General features: G+C 59.5%; 2 protein-coding genes across 5 annotated transcripts; one reads left to right on the top strand and one right to left on the bottom strand.

Moving 5' to 3' along the window:
• Nucleotides 1-574: 574 nt before the first annotated feature.
• Nucleotides 575-15,184, top strand: INPPL1 (inositol polyphosphate phosphatase like 1). 4 transcript variants are annotated; one of them, XM_059133577.1, is made up of 29 exons: nucleotides 576-686; nucleotides 1,558-1,951; nucleotides 4,681-4,744; nucleotides 4,836-4,986; nucleotides 5,207-5,327; nucleotides 5,578-5,718; nucleotides 5,955-6,048; nucleotides 6,155-6,244; nucleotides 6,415-6,513; nucleotides 6,623-6,773; nucleotides 6,861-6,967; nucleotides 7,271-7,373; nucleotides 7,464-7,660; nucleotides 7,975-8,092; nucleotides 8,375-8,471; nucleotides 8,733-8,871; nucleotides 8,991-9,090; nucleotides 9,187-9,275; nucleotides 9,568-9,649; nucleotides 9,772-9,861; nucleotides 10,405-10,518; nucleotides 10,656-10,744; nucleotides 11,184-11,271; nucleotides 11,366-11,521; nucleotides 11,739-11,817; nucleotides 11,911-12,051; nucleotides 13,146-13,818; nucleotides 14,068-14,201; nucleotides 14,306-15,184. In XM_059133577.1, the coding sequence occupies exons 2-29, from the start codon at nucleotides 1,770-1,772 to the stop codon at nucleotides 14,394-14,396; spliced, it is 3,780 nt and encodes a 1,259-aa protein (XP_058989560.1). In that variant the 5' UTR covers nucleotides 576-686; nucleotides 1,558-1,769; the 3' UTR covers nucleotides 14,397-15,184. The 4 variants fall into 4 exon arrangements, with proteins under 4 accessions (XP_058989585.1, XP_058989560.1, XP_058989570.1 ...); XM_059133587.1 differs by lacking the exon at nucleotides 576-686 and adding an exon at nucleotides 726-829; XM_059133602.1 differs by lacking the exons at nucleotides 14,068-14,201; nucleotides 14,306-15,184 and having other exon boundaries at nucleotides 575-686; nucleotides 11,366-11,475; nucleotides 13,146-13,207.
• Nucleotides 15,185-20,278, bottom strand: PHOX2A (paired like homeobox 2A). Its single transcript, XM_059133613.1, has 3 exons — nucleotides 19,602-20,278; nucleotides 17,228-17,415; nucleotides 15,185-16,263 (listed from the first exon to the last, which is right to left on the bottom strand). The coding sequence occupies exons 1-3, from the start codon at nucleotides 19,816-19,818 to the stop codon at nucleotides 15,814-15,816; spliced, it is 855 nt and encodes a 284-aa protein (XP_058989596.1). The 5' UTR covers nucleotides 19,819-20,278; the 3' UTR covers nucleotides 15,185-15,813.
• Between the last annotated feature and the right edge of the window lie 877 nt (nucleotides 20,279-21,155).

The following is a 21,155-nucleotide window of genomic DNA, read 5'->3' as shown; positions in this document are numbered from 1 at the left end:
GGCGGGGCAGGAAGCGGACTCCCGGGAGACGCTGCCACCGGCTAGGTCTTTTTTGGGGGGAAGGGGCGGGCCAGACCCTCTGTGGGTCCGCCCCCTTTCCGGCGACCGGGTACCCCTCCCTCCCTGGGCGCCCGGGGGCGTCCGAGCTTACAGGCTCTGGGGAGCTCCCGGGTCGGCGTCCCGCCCACAAAGGCTCAAGTTTGTCGTCTTGGAGGGAGTAGCTTGGGCGGGGGCGGGTGCTAATAATACCCGTTCGTTCTGGCGCCGCGCTTTACAGTTTACACAGCTGTCACCTTCGATACTCCTTAATTAATAATAAAAATAGCCGCTGTTCTGGAGGTTTACTGGATGCCAGGCCCTGTGCCGAGAGCTTTACAAGCACGGTCCCATTAAGTCGGCCCTCATAACATTGCTCCCACTTTGCAGAGCGGGAAGACGAGGCGCGTAGGGGTGCCGTGACTTGCCCGAGGTCACTCGGCGGGTCAGCGGCCCCGGGATCAAGACGCGGGGTCGGAGAAGGCGAGGCGCGGGTGCTACCCTCGGCTCCGCCGAGAGCCGCGGGGGCGGAGCGGCGGGCGGGGCGGAAGGCGAGGGGGGGTGCGGCGGCAGAGGATGGCCATCTTAAGTGGCCGCTGAGAGTCAAGGGCCGCTTCCCCCGGGAAGGGGGCATCGGAGCGGCCCAGGAGGTGGGGGTCTGCGCGCGGGCGGCTGCGGCTCTGGGAAGAAGTCAGGAGCCCAGGGGTTTGAGGGAACTTTCTTCTAGAAGGGCAGTGGCGGAGAGGGACGCCTGATCTCGGGCTGCTGAACCCCTTAAGGCCCGGGCCTGCGGGTATGGGGGATGGTGCCAGGGAACTTGGCCGGGAGGGGGGAAGGGCTCTTCCCCGGCTGCGAGGGGCTGCCAGGGACAGTGTGTGGGGATTCGGGGACACTGGACCTTGTCTGAGGGTTTGTGAGAAATCAGGTTTCTATGGAGGGGATTCCTCCCCGCGGGATTTGTCAGGGGCTGGACCCAGTGGAGTCTGTGGGTTCGGGTCTAAGAGGGGCCTGGGTTTCATGGGAGTTGAGAGTCTGGGCCGGCCGGATAATGAGGATAGGGAAGAGGTTCATCTTGGATACCTCGCGGGTTTTGAGACTCGAACCGACTCTGAGGCTGCAAGGGAGGTGAATGGAAAAGATCTGCGGTGAAATTAGACGTTTATGGGAATTGGGGATCATTTCGTTGAGATTGTTGGAGGGAACTAACTCTCTGGACTGGGGTTCGGGGTCCCAAAATGTCTAGGAGAAGGCTGGGGGGAACTTGACCTTCGTTGTTAGTGGTGGGGCGGGTGACGATTGGATCTCCTAGAGGTGGTGATGGCGGGGCAGAATCATTGTGGGTTTGGGGGGTCCCGCGTCCGGCGCGAACGCGGGGCCCCTCATCCCCACTGGGAAGAGAGTGGGGGTAGGGACGGTGGGGCCGTGGGCCGAGCAGAGGGGGAGGGGGCCGGCCGCCCGGCTCTGCGCCGCGCTCCTGCCCCTCCCCCGCCGCCGCTGAACAAACTTTTCTTTCTCTTCAAGTTGAGGCCGGCGCTGCAGGCGGCAGCGGCGGCGGCGGTGCGGCGAAAGAGGCGGCCTGCGCGGCGGAGCGCGGAGACCCCGACCCCCGGCCTGGTCCGGTCCGTGGATCGTCAGGCTCTGGCCCCGGGCCCGGCCCCAGCCTCGGCCCCGAGCTTCCCGGGGCGGATGGCGCGGGGCGGTGGGCGCCGGCGGCGCTGAGCCCTGCGCGCGCTATGGCCTCGGCATGCGGGGCGCCAGGCCCGGGGGGCGCGCTGGGCAGCCCGGCCCCCGCCTGGTACCACCGCGACCTGAGCCGCGCTGCCGCCGAGGAGCTGCTGGCCCGGGCAGGCCGCGATGGCAGCTTCCTGGTCCGAGACAGCGAGAGCGTGGCGGGAGCCTTCGCGCTCTGCGTCCTGTGAGTAGGGCTGGGGCTCCCGGCGGGAGGGGGCGCGGCCCCAGGTTCCTTGCCTGTGTGCGGAGGGCCTGGGACAGTGGGATGCCAGCGCCCCCAACAGTGGGGGCTTTGGCTTTAAGCCGGGGCTGAGGAAGGATGCAGGGGGCACTTCCTTCCTGCTGTGTGTCTGGGGACACTTTCTGGGGCGTGGAGGGCTGGGTATGTGGGGTCCCGCTAGCCAGGGTGGCTGTAATGGGGGAAAATCTGAGGAGTTCCTGGCAGACCCTCTCAGGCACCCTTCGGGCAGAAGGGGCGGGAGGGGCGAGGATGTGTGGATGTGCATTCCAGGGTTGTGTGTAGTTCTGTTTATACAGGGATTGGGTGTCTGAGTAGTAGTCATTAGAGGTTGCAGGGCCAGAAAAACCAATGGGTGTGTGAGGATGCCCAACAGCTTCCTTAGGGGTCCTTTCTATGCCCCCAAGACTGAGGTTGGGACTGAGGAGTAGATGCCTGGGGCTGTGGAGGCAGAGTGGTGTTGAGAAGCAGAGGTGGGGAGGGGGGGGAGCGAAGCTATATAGGGCCATGCCATTATTTCATAAATCAATGAGCATGGGCATGTGCCCTGGTCCTGGGTATCCTGGCCACCTTGGCCCTGAGCTATGAGTGCTGGTTGTGGGGCTAGACTTGGCAGCTCTCTGACTGAGTCTGGTCCTGTGCCTGTACCCATCAGTGGTTCTGGGTGAGTTTGGTGGGTTTGGAGTCCTCTCCCTGAGCTGTCTCCTGTCCCCCATTGTCTGATACTATGTGGACTCCTGTGGGCCTTAGGCCCTAATTACATTCCCCCTGAGCCCTGTGAACCCTCCCAAATCCCTTATGCTTCTGTTCTCGTCACTTCTTTGTGGGTGTATTGGTCTAGGTCAGTAGTTCTCATTCGGGGTTGATTTTACCCATCAGGGACATTGGGCAGTGTTTGGAGACATTTTTGGTTGTCACACTGGGGTAGTGCTGCTGGCATCAAGTAGGTGAAAGCCAGTAGCGATGCTTCGCAGCATCTCACAGTGCATGGGACAGGCTTCACAGAACAATGCAGGCCAGAATGTGAGCACTGCTGGGGTCGAGAAGCTTGAAGAGGTATGGGTCCCCTGAGTCTCAGCTTGTGCCCCAAGTCTGACACCCAGGAGAGACTACCAAAGGACTATATCCTAGAGTCCCAGCCCCCTCAGGGCATACCCCCGATGGGGCGGGGGAGGCAGGTGCTGGGTCAGCTGTTGAGTAGGAGGGGGACAGCTGGGCCTGTGTCTGGGGAGGAACATTATTGTCCCAGGAGGGGAGAGGCCTGGCTCCACTGCCAGGGGAGGAGATGGGTGGAGTGAGGGTCTTTTTGTGTCGGGGGCTTCAGCTTTGCCAGCTGACTTTGGCTACTCCTTGAATCTCAAGAGCCCAGGGATGGGTGCAGGGCAGGCGGAGTCAGAATTGGGATAAAAACCTGGGGGAAGGTGATAAGAAACATACTTGCTTACCTGTGTACATACCCACACGTCCATGGGAGGCATTTCAGGACACACCCCTGGTCTCACAGGCACTGGCCTCTGCCAGTGGCTTTAAGTCCCAGCTCTGCCTTTTACTTACTCTGTGACAGTAGTCAAATTGCTTTTCCTCTCTGAGCCTATTTCCTCCTCTGGAGAGTGGGGAGGGCATGAATATCAGTATCAAAAGGGAGGATTAAGTGAGATCACATCTGTAGGGTGTCCTATAGGCATGGCTCAGTTAATGGGATGTTATTATTCTTATAAATACAGTCCATAAAGCAGTACCCACGCAGACACCTGCAGAAAACGGGGGGCCCATCAGCATCCACAAGAGCTCCGGGAGGAGACTTAGTTGAGTGAAGGGGATGGACTGTGGCCAAGGTGTAGGGTCCCTTCAAATGGGCATTTGGTCCTCTCTGGTGCCCAGCACACACATGGGCCCCAGGGGACACCCTTGAGCATGCTGACCTGATGTATGGCTGCAGACGGAGTCTTCCATTCCCCACTGAGTGTGGCCCACGCTGCCCAGGCCTGGCAGCTGTCACCTGCTCAGCTGTTGCTGCCATCTGTCAGCACCCCTCTTGCCCCTCCTCAGTTTGGGGCTCTTAGAGTCCTGGGTCTCCCATAGGGGGCCCCCTTGGGGCACCCCAGTTTCCTGGCATCTGGGGCAGCGGGGAGAAAGCTGGAATATCTGCATACTTCCTAGCCAAAAGGCCCCCGCCACCCCCAGCTCCAGCAGAGCCAGACACCAGCGTAAACACAGACAGCAGGCACACACGTGTGTGAGCACATCTCCTGTGTGTGCAAACAGAGGTGAACCAGGCTTCTGAGGACTCGTACTCTGGCGGGGGGCCAGAGCTGGTACCACAGCCCAGAGGGGCTGTTTAGACAGCTGTGGAGGCCACAAAGGAGCTGCCTGTTGCTTCCCGGGCCCTGTGGTGGGTGTGGAGCCTATGTAGGTCTGGGTGGCGAAGTGGCTGGGGGTGGCGCGGAGAGGGGAGTGGAGGGGGGAGGCTGGTCATTCCTGCTCTTGTTGGCAGCATTAACAGGATAGACTTGGACAGGCCTCCTCATTAACCCTGTGCAGCCTGAGCAAAGGGTTTTAGGAAGACCAAGCTGAGGGAGCTGAGGGCTGAGCCCAGTACCCAGAGGAAGGCATGCCTTGGGGCTCAGACCCCACCCAGGGGGGGCGACAGATTCTGACCCTTGCTTTGCCATCAGGTATCAGAAGCACGTGCATACATATCGAATTCTACCTGATGGAGAAGACTTCCTGGCTGTGCAGGTAGGAGCCTGGACCCTGAGCCCGACCTTGATTCCCTCTTGTGACTTGGGATCAGCTGACTGAGCCTTCTCCCACTCTTGCTGGTTCTCAGACCTCGCAGGGTGTGCCCGTGCGCCGTTTCCAGACCCTGGGTGAGCTCATCGGCCTGTACGCCCAGCCCAATCAGGGCCTCGTGTGTGCCCTGCTGCTGCCTGTGGAACGGGAGCGAGAACCAGACCCACCTGACGACCGTGATGTTTCAGGTGCTGCCTGCTTTGCTGTGTGCAGATGCCTTCCCTGCCCCTTCCCTGGACACCACCTGCTATTTCCCCTCCTGTCTTCTCAACCTGTGTCCCCCGAAGTCCCCTGCTCCTAACCATGATGCCAGGGCCCTTTACCCCACTTTCCAGGGAAGTATCTGAGAGCTGCAGCATCCCCCCATACTTCCCTGAGGAAGGGAGGCCCACTGACTCCTGTCCACAGATGGCGAGGATGAGAAGCCCCCGCTGCCCCCACGTTCTGGCTCCACCAGTATGTCTGCCTCTGTGGGGCCTGGCAGCCCACCAGCAGCTTCTGAGACTCCCACAACTGCAGCTGCTGAGAGGTAAGACCACAGCCTCCTACATGGAGCAGGACTCCCCTTTCTCCTCTGAGAGTGGTGTCCTCATCAAAGGGGGAGAGACCTGAGCCCCCACTCCACCCCTGGGGATCTTCAGCCCATCTCAGCCTGAGAGGCAGACACCCCGATCCATGGGGCTCGGATCACTACCAGCACCATCTCCTCTGGGGATCAGGCTGGAGTGCTGGGATGCAGTCAGCAGGTTCTTCACTGACTTCTTAACCCCTCCCTGAAGTGCTCCCAATGGGCTGAGCACTGTTTCGCACGAGTACCTGAAGGGTAGCTACGGACTGGACCTGGAGGCTGTGCGAGGCGGAGCCAGCAACCTGCCCCACCTTACCCGCACCCTTGCCACCTCCTGCCGGAGGCTGCACAGGTACCCCTCCCGCAACAAGCACACGGCCTTTCCTCTGACTTGTCCTCCCCTCCCCCCCGGTTGCACAAATGTCCTGACCTCTGATCTGTGGCCCTGAACAGGGATCCAGCTGTTGTTTCCTGACTTTTCCTCACCCGAACCCTTGTATCCTCGTGGTGGAGGCTGGAGCGACACACTCAGCCCCCTTTCCCCATGCTTGGTTGGGGTGGCGACTTCTGACCAGTTGTCTCCCTTAGTGAGGTGGACAAGGTCCTGTCGGGCCTGGAGATCCTATCCAAGGTGTTTGACCAGCAGAGCTCTCCCATGGTGACCCGCCTTTTGCAGCAGCAGGTGGGAGTATGGGGAGGCCTGTGAGGAAGGGCTTCACATCTGGGTCTGGGCGGAGGACCTCTTGCTTGCTGGCCTCATGTACAAGCCTCACTCTTTCTCTGTGCAGAACCCGCCGCAGACTGGGGAGCAAGAACTCGAGAGCCTGGTGCTGAAGCTGTCAGTGTTAAAGGACTTCCTGTCAGGCATCCAGAAGAAGGTAGCCTGACTCCTGACCTCTGACCTGAACTACCAGTCCCTGACTGTGTGCACTGGCCTAACTGATCTCAGCCCTGAATCTGTGGTTTCGCCCTGATCCCGTCTGCTGTTTCCCTCATGGCCCCTGCTCTCTGCATGTCCCCTGACCTTGGCTGCCCTTCTCTGCTCCAGGCCCTGAAGGCCCTGCAGGACATGAGCTCCACGGCCCCACCAGCTCCACTGCAGCCATCCATACGTAAGGCCAAGACCATCCCTGTGCAGGCCTTCGAGGTACAGAGGGGTATTGGGAGAGGCCGTGTGGGGCACAGGGCTGTTGGAAGTAAAGGGGGCATCCCCCCTCCAAGGTCTTTTCAGCAGCCCCCCACCTCATGACCTGCAGGTGAAACTGGACGTGACCCTGGGCGATCTGACCAAGATTGGGAAGTCGCAGAAGTTCACGCTGAGCGTGGATGTGGAGGGCGGGCGGCTAGTGCTGCTGCGGAGACAGCGGGATTCGCAGGAGGACTGGACCACCTTCACACATGACCGCAGTGAGCCAGGGCCTGACCTGGGGTGGTGGGTGGGGCAGCCTCCCAGCCTCTGTGCCCGGGCCAGTGAGACCATTCTCCGTTCCCTAGTCCGCCAGCTCATTAAGTCCCAGCGCGTCCAGAACAAGCTGGGTGTCGTGTTTGAGAAGGAGAAGGATCGGACACAGCGCAAGGACTTCATCTTTGTCAGTGCCCGGGTGAGCAGCAAGCTGGGTGAGGCCCCAGGGGCTGCAGGGGTCACTGGGGGATGGGAAGAGAAGAGACATGTGATGTAGGTGGGTCACCCATCCTGGCAGGGGTGGTGGTGGGGGGCGTCTGACAGGGCAGAGAGCATCTTTGTTGAGAATGGGTGGCCTGAGGGTGGAGTCAAAGGTCCATTCAGTGAATGTGGATTGAGCACCTGTGATAGGCTTGAGTCCTGGGCCAGACAGGCATGACCTTCCTCTCGTGGGACCTGCCACCTACCAGGGACCTCTCCTCACTGGCTGTTGTCCCCCCAGAAGCGGGAGGCCTTCTGCCAGCTACTACAGCTCATGAAGAACAAACACTCCAAGCAAGATGAGCCTGACATGATCTCTGTCTTCATCGGCACCTGGAACATGGGTCAGGCCCAGGTTGGGGCTGGGGGGTGGGGGAGAAGACCAGCCCCAGGGCAGAGGCCTGATCCCCCCAACTCCCTGCCATCACCTCCAGGAAGCGTGCCACCTCCAAAGAATGTGACGTCTTGGTTCACATCGAAGGGTCTGGGGAAGACCCTGGATGAGGTCACAGTGACCATACCCCATGACATCTATGTCTTTGGGACCCAGGAAAACTCAGTGGGTGACCGCGAGTGGCTGGACCTGCTACGCGGGGGCCTCAAGGAGCTCACAGATCTGGATTACCGCCCGGTGAGGGGGGATCATCTTGTCCAGTTCCCCCTTAGGCCCCCCCAGACCATCCTGCTTGACCTTATGGGCAACCCTGGGGAGCACTATTTGACTGGCTTTCCCTCTGGTCCCTGGACAAATCCTTTAGGAGATCTAACAAGTCCTTCGTGCTATGGGAACATAGCACTGTTTCTCTCTGGCCCCTCAGGGAAAAAGGATAACAGACCTTTCTGTCCTGTGACTAACAGTACAGTCTATAGTACAGGCAGGGGTGGTGGGGGAGTGTGGACAGTGCCCCCGTCTAGGACAGGGGTGACCCTGAACCCTTTACCCAGATTGCTATGCAGTCACTGTGGAACATCAAGGTAGCCGTTCTGGTCAAGCCAGAGCACGAGAACCGAATCAGCCACGTCAGTACGTCCAGCGTGAAGACTGGCATTGCCAACACCCTGGGTGAGTAGGGTGGGCAGGGTCTCTCTGTCCACACGTCCTGCTATGATCTCCAGGGGCTGTGATCACACGTGCGGAGACTTGGGCTGTCCAGGTGGACTGCGTGTGCCCTGTGTGGCCCCCTGGGGATGGGGGTTGCATTGAGAGGCCTGCCTGCCTCATAGCCTGGGGGACAGGGGAAGTGGGAGTGGGAGGATCCTCCCACCACCCCTTCGAGGGGCAGAGGGGAGAGTTGGGAGCTTTCCAAAGGTGACGCAGGCCTTCCTCTCTTGCTTGCCCTGACAGGAAACAAGGGAGCTGTGGGAGTCTCCTTCATGTTCAATGGCACCTCATTTGGCTTTGTGAATTGCCACCTCACCTCGGGAAATGAGAAAACCGCCCGGTGAGGGGACACCTTTCCAAGTCTTTACCCTCACTCCCTATTCCTGAGCCTTCTACCCTCTCCCATATCCTAGTCCATTACCCTCCTACATCCCTGTCCCCAGAGACCACCTTCTCCCTTGTCCCGACTCGACTCCTCTACTTCGATCTTGTTCCCAGCTCTTTCCTCTGTCCCCAGGGACTCTGATCCAAACCCCATCCCTGATGCCAGAGACTTCTGACCCTGTTTCTGTCTCCTGACCCTGCCCCCACACCCCCATAGGCGGAACCAGAACTACCTGGACATCCTGCGGCTGCTCTCGCTGGGCGACCGGCAGCTCAGTGCCTTTGACATCTCTCTACGTTTCACTCACCTCTTCTGGTTTGGGGACCTCAACTACCGCCTGGACATGGATATCCAGGTGCGAACGGGGTTGCTGGGTGGCTGGGAGGGAAGCTGAGCTGGGGGCCAGTGGGGCTTCCACCTCTGGCTCTGGTTCGGGCTCAAGAGGGAGTATTCGCCCTTGTGTCTTCACCGCAGGAGATCCTGAACTACATCAGCAGGAGAGAGTTTGAGCCCCTGCTCAGGGTGGACCAGCTTAACTTGGAACGCGAGAAGCACAAGGTCTTCCTTCGATTCAGTGAGTGTGGGCCGATCAGGTCTCCAGGGCTGGGACCTTTATGATACCCCTGCGTCTGCAGGGCCCTGACCCCCACTTGTTCCCCGCCTTTCCTAGGTGAGGAAGAGATCTCCTTTCCACCCACCTACCGCTATGAGCGGGGCTCCCGGGACACGTATGCCTGGCACAAGCAGAAGCCAACTGGGGTGAGCGGAGGGAACGGGCAGCGGGGCCCTTGGGAGAGCCCTCTGGGCTGCAGTGAATCAAGAGTGCGTGTCTGGTCAAGGTCTGGGCAGTTACTACTCCAGCTTCAGTGGCCCCTCTAAGGCCTTGGGGGGTGGGTGATCCTGGGTGTTGTGAGGACCCTGGAAGGGAGGCGGGTACCAGGGCCTGGGGTGGTGGGAGTGCTGGGCCTTCCCAGCATTCAGCTCTGTGGCAGGGCTCATGAGAGGCAGCCCCGGCTGTTGGCCCTGACCGTGCTGACATCCCCTGCCCCAGGTCCGGACCAATGTGCCTTCGTGGTGTGACCGGATTCTCTGGAAGTCCTACCCTGAGACCCACATCATCTGCAATTCCTACGGTCAGAGTCTCCGGGGCAGGGTGATGGGCAGTCCTGGGTGGTCAGTCCTGATTCTGCCCTAGCTTTGGGATATGGTAGCAGAGAGTAAAGAGCTTGCCTCTGAGCTCCCATTCCTATCCCAGGTTGCACTGATGACATCGTCACCAGTGACCACTCCCCCGTGTTTGGGACATTTGAGGTTGGAGTTACCTCTCAGTTTATCTCCAAGAAAGGTGACTGTTCTGGATGTGCTTGGGGGGAAGGGGGGGACATGGGGTGGCTTGGGGATGTGCCGAGGTTTGACTGTATCTGTGTGTGCATGTTTGGGTGTGTACACGTATGTGCAAGACTTTCTGAATAAGTGCTGTGTGAGACTGTGTGTGTGCCTGGGGTACCGTGAAAGGTATGTGCTTGTGAGTGTGTATATATCTGGGAATATAAGCACACACACATACTGGTATTTGGTTGGAGCCAAGTGTGTACCCCTGAGTGTGCCTGGTAGTGTGGGGGGTTGTTGGCCGGCAATCCCTGCAGGCATTCTGGTCCCCTAACCCCCTTGTTAGATGGTCTCTCATCCTTGGGTTGTCTGTTTGCCTGGTCCAGGGCCTGGACTTTGGGGTCTCTGCATTGGTTGCTTGGGATTGGGGAGGTCCCTCCTGGATGTCCCTCCTCCCCTGCCAGGGCCCCTGATTTCCTGTTCCAGGGCTCAGTGTCTGTCCTGTTCCTCCTGCCACCCTCTCAGCCCTCCTGACTCCCTGCCTCCCTTTGGTCCTCAGGGCTCTCAAAGACTTCGGACCAGGCCTACATTGAGTTTGAGAGCATCGAGGCCATTGTGAAGACAGCTAGCCGCACCAAGTTCTTCATTGAGTTCTACTCTACCTGCCTGGAGGGTCAGAGGCAGGCCCAGGGCCGGGTGTGGCCAGGAGGGATGGGGAGCCCAAGGTGCCCAGAGTGGTCAGCCCCCTGGATAGGGGGAAAGGAAGCTAGGTGGTGGCACTCAGTTGGGTATCCCCCACCCTCTCCCCAGAGTACAAGAAGAGCTTTGAGAATGATGCCCAGAGCAGTGACAACATCAACTTTCTCAAGGTGCAGTGGTCTTCACGCCAGCTGCCCACGGTGAGGCTTTTGGCAGGGCCTGAGCCTACAAGTTGAGGGCATGGGGAGAGGTGGGCCGAGTGCATATGGTTCATGCGTGTGCAAGTGTGTGTGTGTGTATGTGTGTGTGGTGGGGCTGGGCATGAGTAAGGGAGAAGGCCTTTGCTTTATTGGGGGGGGCGGGTGGGACCAAGTTGCAGGTTCATTCATCCATTCATAAATACTTTTTGAGCCTTTGCTAAATGTCAGATTCTCTCTTGGCCACTGAGGATGTAGAAAATGAATGACAATGCTGTTAATTGTTATGAGAGGCCCATGTGGGGCCATGTCTTCTATGTTAAGGATTTGGGATCTTAAGTGAGAGTAAGCATGGACCAGTCTGAGAGTAGGAGTGAGTGGTGTCAGGAAAAGGAGGGGGTGGTTGAGGCTTTGTTCCTCACCGGGCCTCTCTGCTCCCCAGCTCAAGCCAATTCTGGCTGATATTGAGTACCTGCAGGACCAGCACCTCCTGCTCACGGTCAAGTCCATGGATGGCTACGAATCCTATGGTGAGGGCGGGGAGGGGTGCCAAGGGACACAGAAAGCCAAGCAGAGCTCCAGAAAGGTTTGGCAATCTGCTGGTCTGCCCCATCTTCCCTCCAGGGGAGTGTGTGGTGGCACTCAAGTCCATGATTGGCAGCACAGCCCAGCAGTTCCTGACCTTCCTGTCCCACCGCGGCGAGGAGACAGGCAACATCCGTGGTTCCATGAAGGTGCGGGTGCCCACAGAGCGCCTGGGCACCCGTGAGCGACTCTACGGTGGGGTCCCCATTGGGAGGGATATGGGGCATAAGATGGGGTGGGCACGTCTAGGAGGGGTGGACCAGGGGTGTGGGCAGGACTTGTTAGAACCCCTGGAATATCTGGAAGTTATGCAGCCATGGCTGGAGGTGGGCCTGCACTGAGAGTAGCTGGAAGCGGCCTACAGTCCAGGACCCCAGGTCCCCTCTGAGTCTTCTTTCTCTTCCTCCCCCAGAGTGGATCAGCATTGATAAGGATGAGGCAGGAGCAAAGAGCAAAGTCCCTTCTGTGTCTCGAGGCAGCCAGGATCCCAGGTGAGCTGGGACTGTGCTGGGTGTCCCTTGAAGGGGTGCCTGGGGCCTTTGGATCAACCTCGAACTCATCTCACCCCTGTACACCCCTGGCAGGTCAGGGAACCGCAAGCCAGCCCCTTCAGAGGCCTCCTGCCCACTTTCCAAGTTATTTGAAGAACCAGAGAAACCCCCACCAACTGGGAGGCCCCCAGCCCCACCTCGAGCTGCCCCCCGGGAGGAGCCCTTGACCTCCAGGTGAGAGAAGGAACCTGTTACCCCCCACTTCATCTGTTGCTATGCTTGGCTCTCAGGGCCAGGCTGGGGACCATTTGTTGCCTGAGTGATCTGATGCCCCTACACTTACAGCCACTGTGGCCAGCCAGGCCTCCCTGAGGTGTGGCTCTCTGAGCCCATAGGAGCACAGTCATTCTTTAAAAAATAGAATTAGAAGGTGTTTTCTGCAACAGTTCCCTCCACATAAACAGATTTAGCTTGAACTTTCTGTTTGGCCTCAGCATGGGTTTTCCGTCGGTGCATTCTATGGAACGCTGTCCTACAAGGTGCCCCACTGGAAATGCGTTTGTGGTCAAATGAGTTTGGGAAATGGTTCTGGCTGGATTCTTTTCTTAGACAGTCCCAGTGCACATTAGTATTCGCAAAAGCTCTGAGCATGTGGACAGGAAGGAAACCCTTTTTCAACACTGTTGAATATAGTTTCCCAAACTTAATGGGCCAGGAAACTTCTTTTCCACACAGTAACTATTAATACCCTGGGGAACTAGCATTCTGTGGATCAAACTTGGGGAAAGTGAGGCTTACTTTCCAATTATATCCGAGTGTCGCTTGAACTTCAATAAAAGCTCCTAGCTGCGGTTTGGTGCTTTTTCACTCACCTTTACCTGTTACCAGTCACCTTGGTTTTATCTTCAGGCTTGAGTAAAACGAACCTGAATGCCTGGGTGAGACTCCTCCGTAGATTGGCCTTAGGTGCCTCCAGAGGCTTTCAAGATCTGGCCGGTCATTCGCATTAAAGTATTTATTGCCCTGCCTCCCACACCTGTTTTCCCTGATTTTAAACTCAGGTTTCACGAAGTCACGAAAGATCTGAGAATCTTAGCGAGTCAGGCAAGGAAGTTCAGGGATTATCTATTCAAAGATCGTGTCTCCTGGATTTTAGAGGTGAAGACACCAAGGGCCAGCACAGGAAAGTGATGTGTTCAAGGTCACACGCAGTTCTAAGAACCGGGGCCCCACAGTCCTGACTCCTAGTCCAGTTCTCTCTCCGCGGCACACATTGCCTTCACTTTGGTATCTGGGTCCTGACTTCATTATCCTGCTCCCAAACCCAGGTTGAAGGCAGAGGGGGCTCCAGAGCCGGAAGGGGTGGCAGCCCCCCCACCCAAGAACAGCTTCAATAACCCTGCCTACTACGTCCTTGAAGGGGTCCCCCACCAGCTGCTGCCCCCGGAGCCACCCTCGCCGGCCAGGGCCCCTGTCCCATCGGCCACCAAGAACAAAGTGGCCATCACAGTGCCTGCTCCACAGCTTGGGCGCCACCGGCCCCCCCGTGTGGGAGAGGGGAGCTCATCAGATGAGGAGTCTGGGGGCACACTGCCCCCTCCAGACTTTCCACCCCCACCACTGCCAGACTCGGCCATCTTCCTGCCCCCCAGCCTGGATCCTCTGCCAGGGCCAGTGGTCCGGGGCCGCAGCGGGGGTGAGGCCCGTGGCCCACCACCTCCCAAGGCCCATCCAAGACCCCCACTGCCCCCAGGCCCCTCACCTACCAGCACTTTCCTGGGGGAGGTAGCCAGTGGGGACGATCGCTCCTGCTCCGTGCTGCAGATGGCCAAGACGCTGAGTGAGGTGGACTATGCTCCTGCTGGGCCTGGCCGCTCAGTGCTTCTGCCAGGCCCCCTGGAGCTGCAGCCGCCCCGGGGACTGCCCTCAGACTATGGCCGGCCTCTCAGCTTCCCTCCACCTCGCATCCGAGAGAGCATCCAGGAAGACCTGGCGGAGGAGGTGTGTGGACCAGGGGTGGCTGTCTGTGTGTACCTGATGTTTGTGCTTGCCCATGGACAGTGGTGTCCTTTTACTTCACCATTCAGCACCATTCAGTGGTGTCCCTTTTGCCCTCAGCTGGGGGGGACACATAAATAAGCCCCAGTCCTTGGCTCTTCCCCTGAAGCATGTAGTAGAATGTGGCTGTCTGTGGGGCTTCTCTGCAGTGGGTACCCTCGGTATTCCCCCTGATACGTCCTATTCTCTCAGGCTCCATGCCCGCAGGGCGGGCGGGCCGGCGGACTGGGCGAGGCAGGCATGGGCGCCTGGCTGCGGGCCATCGGTTTGGAGCGCTATGAAGAGGGCCTGGTGCACAATGGCTGGGACGACCTGGAGTTTCTCAGGTGGGGGCGGGGCTGGAAGTGAATGGGGTGGGGCTGGCCCCGGGGCGGAGCTACGGGCCCTCTAGAGCACTTCGCCCATCTCCCAGCTTCTCTTACCCCCACAGCGACATCACCGAGGAGGACCTGGAGGAGGCTGGGGTGCAGGACCCGGCTCACAAGCGCCTCCTTTTGGACACCCTGCAGCTCAGCAAGTGATAGCAGTGGCATTGCGAGCCTGCGAACTCGGCACCCCTACCCCTCCACTAAGGCCCAGCCACAGCCCTGAAGTTGAAAAGTTAGGAGGGGTGGGGCAGTACCTCTCTGCCTATTTATTGGGGATCTGCGTTCCCCACTGCCCAATCATTTGGAATGCCCTAATTAGGACATTCTGCCCTTCACCTGCCCCAGGTCTCTAGAGGTCAGTCACCCCGATTACCAAGGACTTGGGTTATTTGATTACCAAGGACTTGGGTTATTCGGGTGCTGACCTCCCTTTCTGGACTCCTTCTCCCAGTCCCAGGGGTGCCCGTTACAGTCCATTTTGGTATGCCTGGGCCCTCACTTTCACCACTGTTTCTGCTGCCCTCCACCTGGCCTGAACCACAGGGGGAGGAGCTCAGCCAGAACCTCTCCCAACCCCCCCACCCCTCCCCTACCCCCCCATCCCTCGCTCTGGGGGTGTCTGTCCGGAAATGAAGGAATAGCCCAAGGACTGGGCTGGGGTTTATTTAAGCTTTTCTGTGTGGGTTTTGGGAGGGCGGGCACTTTAATATTATTGGGGCTGGTTGGGGGTGGGGAGAAGAATCTGGGCCATAAAGTGCTAGTTTGCTTAGTTCTCACTGTCTCCTGGTCTATACCACCTTGAGTTGTGGATGTGGGGCTACAGTGGGTTCCTTGCTGGTTGCAAGAGGGTGGGACTCCTGTACACAGCCTCTCCCCATCCTGGGTACTCAGAAGGGTTGCCAGCATGATGTCTTCAATAAATTAAGTTTTATTTGGATTGAGCCAAACTCACCTCAATAAATTACAAGTTTTTCAAAGGAAAAGAACAACACAACCAAAAAAAGGGGGTGGGGGAGGAAACCCCTCTGTCCTGATGCCCGGCAGCCAGTCCCCCTGCTCTAAACAGGCCTACCTCTGCGCCAGACTGGTTGGGAATGGGAGGGGATGAATTGGCAATGGGACCCTTCTGGCAGCTTATTATCCCAACCACGATTAGTGCGGGTGGACCAGGGGGCTGGGGCAGCAGGCTGGTCGCTAAGGTGAGGAGTGACCCAGCCGGCTGCAGAGCCAGGGGAGGGAGCCAGGCTGTTACTCTACTTGAGGACCCTCAGTTTCCAGCACAGTTATTTGATCCCGTTTCCAAAGAAAGCCAAGCTGGAAGGGATAGGGGTGGGGGTGGGGGAATCCCAGTGAAAAGCACCCTATTCTGCTGGGTGGGGAAGGTGAGGACGAGAGACCCTGACTTGGTCTCCAGAGCTGGGGAGGGCACACACCTAGGGGTCAGACACGGTAGGGGGTGGGGACAGCTGGGCACTTCCAGGCGGGCGCTCAAATGGGGAGGGACTCTGTCAGGTCCTGGAGGGGCAGGGGCTCTCTCCGGGGCAGGCCCGGAGCCTCCAGAGTCCGGAGGCTAGAAGAGATTGGTCTTCAGGGCTGGGCCAGGCTTCCGGTGGAAGGAGGACAGAACCCCGGAGAAGGGCCCGGGCCCGGGCTCGGTAGGCTGCCAGGCCTTAAGCAGCTCCGCTGCGCCTGCGCCCGGCCCCCCGCCCCCGCCGCCCGCCACGCCGGCCCACAATGGACCCTTGAGCGGCTGTGGCCCGGGGCCAGGGCCGGGCCCGGAGCCCAGGGCAGCAGGCAGCGGGCTGGGGCTCAGACGCGGGCTGGCCAGGCCGGGGGCGGGCGGCGGCGGCAGCGACGCGGTGCTGTCGGGCGTGGGGCTGCACGTGGACTCCTTGGAGTCGTCGTCCTCGGACGAACAGCGCGCCTCGCCCTTTTTGGCGCCCGCCGCGCCCGCCGCACCCTTGGCGCTGGCCGCACGCTCCTGTTTGCGGAACTTGGCCCGGCGGTTCTGGAACCAGACCTGCGGGCACAGGGGCCGGTCAGGCCGAGGCCGCAAGACGCGGGTGAACCCTCAGTCCGCAAGGGGCCGGATCAGGATTATTACAGCGAGCGTCGGCCCCTCGGCCCTCCACCACTTGGTTCGTGGCCCCCCTCACCTCTCCGCTCATCTCTTCTCCTCCACCTGCCTCTTCCTCCAGGTATTCCCCTTGGGATCTGCTCACCCGCGCACCCGCACCCTGCTGCTTCCAGTGTTCTTGGGTATCCTAGAGGGGACTCTGCCTTTGCTCCCTCATCACTCAAAGCCCTGCCCCCAATTCCTTCCTTCCAGGAGTTTGCACCAGGAGTGTCCTACAGCGGTGGAGAACGGGTTTTGGGCACGAGGGGAAATCTTTTGTTCAGGGTCTCCAGTAAAGGCGACCAGCTGAACATCTGTACTTGGATTTGTAAGACAGACAACAGAGTCCACCTGGGCGGGTCCTCCTGAGACCGGAGTCGGAGTCGGCCCAGAGCCCTGTGTTTCCTGATTCAGAGATTTCACAGCTGCAGAGCTGGGGAGGGGACATGGTAGCACTCACTGGCTTTCCCGGATTCGTCTGCCTCGCTTGGCACAGAGGCCGCCTGGGGCTCCCACTCTACTACCCACTCGGCCTCTTTCCACGCTTCCCAAGCCTTCCCCTACATGCCTGGCCCTACTAAGGAGACCCATGGGAAATCGTGGGGCTGAAGAACTCAGTTTTCCTCCAGGGTCTCCCGAGGACCTCAGGTCTACCAAGTCTTGGCCCCATCCCCTCCCACAGCTGTCCATCCTTTCCTGCCCAACCACCCCCAGACTGCACGCTGGCCCCTGGTCCCAGGTCTCCGCCTCCAGGCTGCACCTGCCTGTCACCTGAGCGAGGCCCCTTTGTCCAGTGGCCCCCAAGTGTCAGGCACTAGCCTCCCACCTTCCTCCACGCGCACACTCCCACACACACGCAAACACGCACCTGCACGCGAGCCTCAGTGAGGTCGATCTTGAGCGCCAGCTCCTCGCGCGTGTAAATGTCGGGGTAGTGAGTCTCTGCGAAGACGCGCTCCAGCTCCTTGAGCTGCGCGCTGGTGAACGTGGTGCGGATGCGCCGCTGCTTGCGCTTCTCGTGCAGGCCCGACGGCTCCGGGAAGAACTTGTAGGGCACTAGGGGTGTGTGCAGGAGGGGGTAGCAACGAGGGTGGGGGCGTGAGGGCCCGAGCTCAGCCCGCAGTGTCCTGCCCTGAGATCGCTCGCGGTCTCCCGCCCCTGAGCCGGCCCCTCGGCTTCCTCCCCTCAGTCCCCGCTTCCTCCCCTCAGCCCCTAATTGAGCATCTTCCCTATTGCTCAGTGGAGCCGGCAGGAGTGAAGGGGGACAGGGCGCAGGGAGACCTGGGGCCCAAGAGCAGTAGCAAGGGAATCAGGATGTGATCCTCAGGTCAAGACTCCTCCCCATGTTTCCTCACTCCCTCCAGTCCACCTGCTCCTCTGACTTCCCCTTTGGTGTGCTTCTACCTTGGTCAGTCTGCCCACTTGGTTTCAGGTCCTGGTCTGTCCACCCTAGCCTTGGTTGCCAGGTCTCATCAGCATCCGGAGTCTTCCCCTTAACCAGCTGTGGGTGGAGGCTGGGTGACTGAAACTCCCTGGCCTGGGCCCACTGTGAGCCCTGCCTCATACTTTCTGTCATGCAGGGACTTGGCCCCATCTACCCTGCCATCTCTCTCCTTCCAGGCCTCATTTCCTCCATTCTTCTGGAGAACTTCGTCCATTCATCCCATTCTTCTTCATGTGTCCTCTCCTCTTCCTTATCTTTCTCCATCCACATCTCTCTTCAGCTTTCTCCTTTCAGACCATTCTTTTCTTTGTGCCCGTTGAAAAGGGTCCTTATTTTCCCCCACCCAGGTTCCTTCGCCTTCTCTTTGCCCTTCTTCTTCCTCCCAGGCACCTCTCTCTGTGATGCAACTCCCCCACAGCCAGCCCTACCACTCTCCCTCATTCTTGTCCCATCCGTGTTCTCTTTTACCCCATCCAAGTCACCCTGCCCCACAGACAGTGTTTCGGACAGTATCTCCTCATTCCTATCACCAACCCCTGCTTAGGTCTCCATATTCTTCAGGAGTCCCCAGTATTCTTCATCTTTGTCCTACAGCCTTAGTTCTCTATCTCCCCCTAATCCTTGTCTCCAACACTCCATTCCTAGCCCCATCTTCCTCATGTCTGTTGCTCATCTTCTTTAGTCCCCATCTCCCATATTTCCTGTCCCCATCACCTAGTTCTTGTCTCCATCTCCCCAACCCTGGGTCCCCATTTCTCCCAGGGTCCCCAGTCTTCCCATCTTTGCTCACACCTATCTCCCCATCTCAGAACTCCATCTCTGGGGGACCCATATCCTCATTTCCTCACCCTACCTCCCCAATCCCCATCCTCATCTGGCCAAGAGTACCCAATCTCCCCATCCTTGTTTCAGTTTTTGGCTCCATCTTGCTCGTTCTCATTTCTCTAAATCCAGGTCCTTATCTCACCATCCCTTCCCACCCCCTCAGGCCCCAATATTCTGTTTGGGTCCCAGTGGTCTTCCCAGGAAGGAAGGAGATAAGGAGATTGGGTGGGGCAGCCGGGACTTTAACCGGAGAGATGGGAATGGTTGAGAGGGTCCGAGATAGGGATGGCTGAGAGGGTCCATGAGTTTGAGGGTTCAGACTGGGACTTGGATCGAGAGGCTTGGAGGTGTTGGGAGCTCATTCTGGGTTCTGCAGGACTCTAGCTGGGAGAGTCTCCAGGGGGAAAGGGAGAATGAAAGTGGCTTAGTGACCTGGACACTCTTTTCTTCCAGCAAGGGAGGGGTTTTCATTGGTGCAAGAGGGTCTGAGCACAGGCAGGATGGGTCCAAACCGGGCAGGAGGGGCTTGATGGTGCTGGGGCTCTAGGAAGGCTTCCATCTGGGCAGCTCAGCTGCTGCAGGAGCCCTTGCTGGGGGTCAGAAATGAAGTGGGGTGGGGATAAGGATGGGGATCTGATTGGACTGAGCCGGGGGCATCTTCCAGGGATATGGGATGGAGAGGTTTGGTGGTCAGTTTTTGCAGGTGGGGAGGGGAGGACCTGGTGAGGGGCCTGGGGCTGGGCCAGGGATCTATTTCCCTGACCCTAAAAGCACAAGAAGGGGAAGGATGAGAGGGTGGGGCTCAACTCTGCCTACAGGAAGCCCGTCTTACAGGGAGGCTGAGGATCCCGCGGGTGTTGGAGGGCAAGGATGGTGGCGGCTGTGGGGGAGAGTCGCAATCACTTGCCAAATAGGGTAGGGGCTGGGGTTTCCGCAGGATTTGGAGGGAGGATTGGGCCGGGTCTGGGCTCACCTGCCGAGTAAGGCGCGGGCTGGTGGTCCCGTAGAGCGCCGAGCGCGCAGTTGGAGGAGCCGAGCGCGGGGCAGGGCGGACCAGCCGCGGGAAAGGCGGGTCGCAGGGGGCTGTATTGGAAGCCGCCGGGCTGGCTGCAGGCGCCGAAGTCGCCGTAGGCGGACGCCTCCATGGCCGCCACGCACGAGTCGTACGAATTGAGGTAGGAGTAGTCCATCGGCCCGGGGGTCGGGGTCGGGGTCCGGGCCGGGCCGGGTCGGGGTCGGGGTCGGGGTCCCCGGCCGGATGGGGGTCGGGATGAGGGTTCGAGCGCCTAGCGCCGAGGACCCGAGGCCGGCTCTGAGCGCCCGCTAGTCCGCCCGCCCCGTCGCGGCAGCACTTCACCCGGGTGCAAAGCAAGTGCAGCCCGGCCGGGCCCGCGCGCCTTTTAACGCTCAGGACCCCGCGGAGGGGGCGGGGCGGGCAAGCTCCGAGGGGCGGGGCCTGAGCGGCCCAGGCCCCACCCCCAGCTACCCCAGACCCCCACTCCAAAGGGTCCCCGCCACCCTCCTTGGGCTCCCGAGGTGCAGGGCGGGGCAGTGTTGGGCCCCTTGCCTAGAGTCCCCATCCCGCCCCAATCCCTACCAGACCTTCGCTCTGTACGCGCACAGTGCCAGGCTGGAGGGTCCCAACCCCTTCCCTCGGCCTCCCCACCTGCGGCCCCGCAGAAGGGAGGGGAGACAGGCCTGGCGGCGCTCCGGTGAAGAAGTTAATTCAATTCGTCCAGATAACCGAGTTATTCTGATCCAGCCCCTCGGTCCCGCCCCCAGCGAGGTCCCTTCCCGCCGGGGACCACGGAGGCGGTTCAGGAGGGGGATGGAGACACGGACAAGGAAGAGACGGAGCCTGGGATGGGGACGCGGATGAAGCGAGGACACAGGGAGAGAAAGGGACAGAAACAGTGGTGGAGAAAGAGACAAGAAAGATACAGGTACACAGATGAAGACAAGGATGAGACATGGAGGAGAGAGAGATTGGAGACAGGGCAATGATCTCTACAGAGATGGAGACAAAGCTGAAGCGCGTGCAAGAGAAAAACAAGGATGGAGATGGGGACAAGGCAGAGACAGAGGAAACAAGGATAAGAAAGAGACAGAGCAGAGAATGGAGAAAGAGAGTGAGGCAGGCGTAGAGACCGAAAAGGCCCGGGGGTGAGACAGGGATCGAAACAAGGATTGAGATGGATATCAGGAAAGAGGTGAGACAAAACAGGGCAGGGACAAGGAGACACATACACGGACACATACACATACACATACACAGAGGCGGTCTCAGAGTGACAAGGACAGGGACAGACGGAGGAGGAACAGAGCTGAGAGAAAAAGCCTTTGGAGAGCTGAGCCCCACAGTGGGAGTGCCCAGGGGGCGGTAGGATTGTGGTGGAGACCAGGCCAGGCTGCCGAGGGGGAGGGTCTCTGCAGCCCAGATCCTTCTGTCCTAACTTGGCCACACAACACTGCCCACACCTTCAGGGCCCAGCCTGCCTCTCCCCTCCCCCAGTTCCCCAGCTTTGTC

This window comes from Mustela lutreola, chromosome 1, assembly GCF_030435805.1.
Source record: "Mustela lutreola isolate mMusLut2 chromosome 1, mMusLut2.pri, whole genome shotgun sequence".
Taxonomy (NCBI): Eukaryota; Metazoa; Chordata; class Mammalia; order Carnivora; family Mustelidae; genus Mustela; species Mustela lutreola.
Note: the sequence above shows the minus strand (reverse complement) of the source record. Positions and strands in the feature narration are given on the sequence as shown.

Excerpts from the sequence above, each read along its gene's own strand:
- INPPL1 (XM_059133577.1), top strand. The coding sequence starts at position 1,770 with ATGGCCTCGGCATGCGGGGCGCCAGGCCCGGGGGGCGCGCTGGGCAGC. Across the intron at positions 6,968-7,270 it reads TCATCTTTGTCAGTGCCCGG|AAGCGGGAGGCCTTCTGCCA; the intron begins GTGAGCAGCAAG and ends TTGTCCCCCCAG. Across the intron at positions 11,818-11,910 it reads CGAGGCAGCCAGGATCCCAG|GTCAGGGAACCGCAAGCCAG; the intron begins GTGAGCTGGGAC and ends CACCCCTGGCAG.
- PHOX2A (XM_059133613.1), bottom strand. The coding sequence starts at position 19,818 with ATGGACTACTCCTACCTCAATTCGTACGACTCGTGCGTGGCGGCCATG. Across the intron at positions 17,416-19,601 it reads GCCCGCGCCTTACTCGGCAG|TGCCCTACAAGTTCTTCCCG; the intron begins GTGAGCCCAGAC and ends ACACACCCCTAG. Across the intron at positions 16,264-17,227 it reads TCACTGAGGCTCGCGTGCAG|GTCTGGTTCCAGAACCGCCG; the intron begins GTGCGTGTTTGC and ends CTGTGCCCGCAG.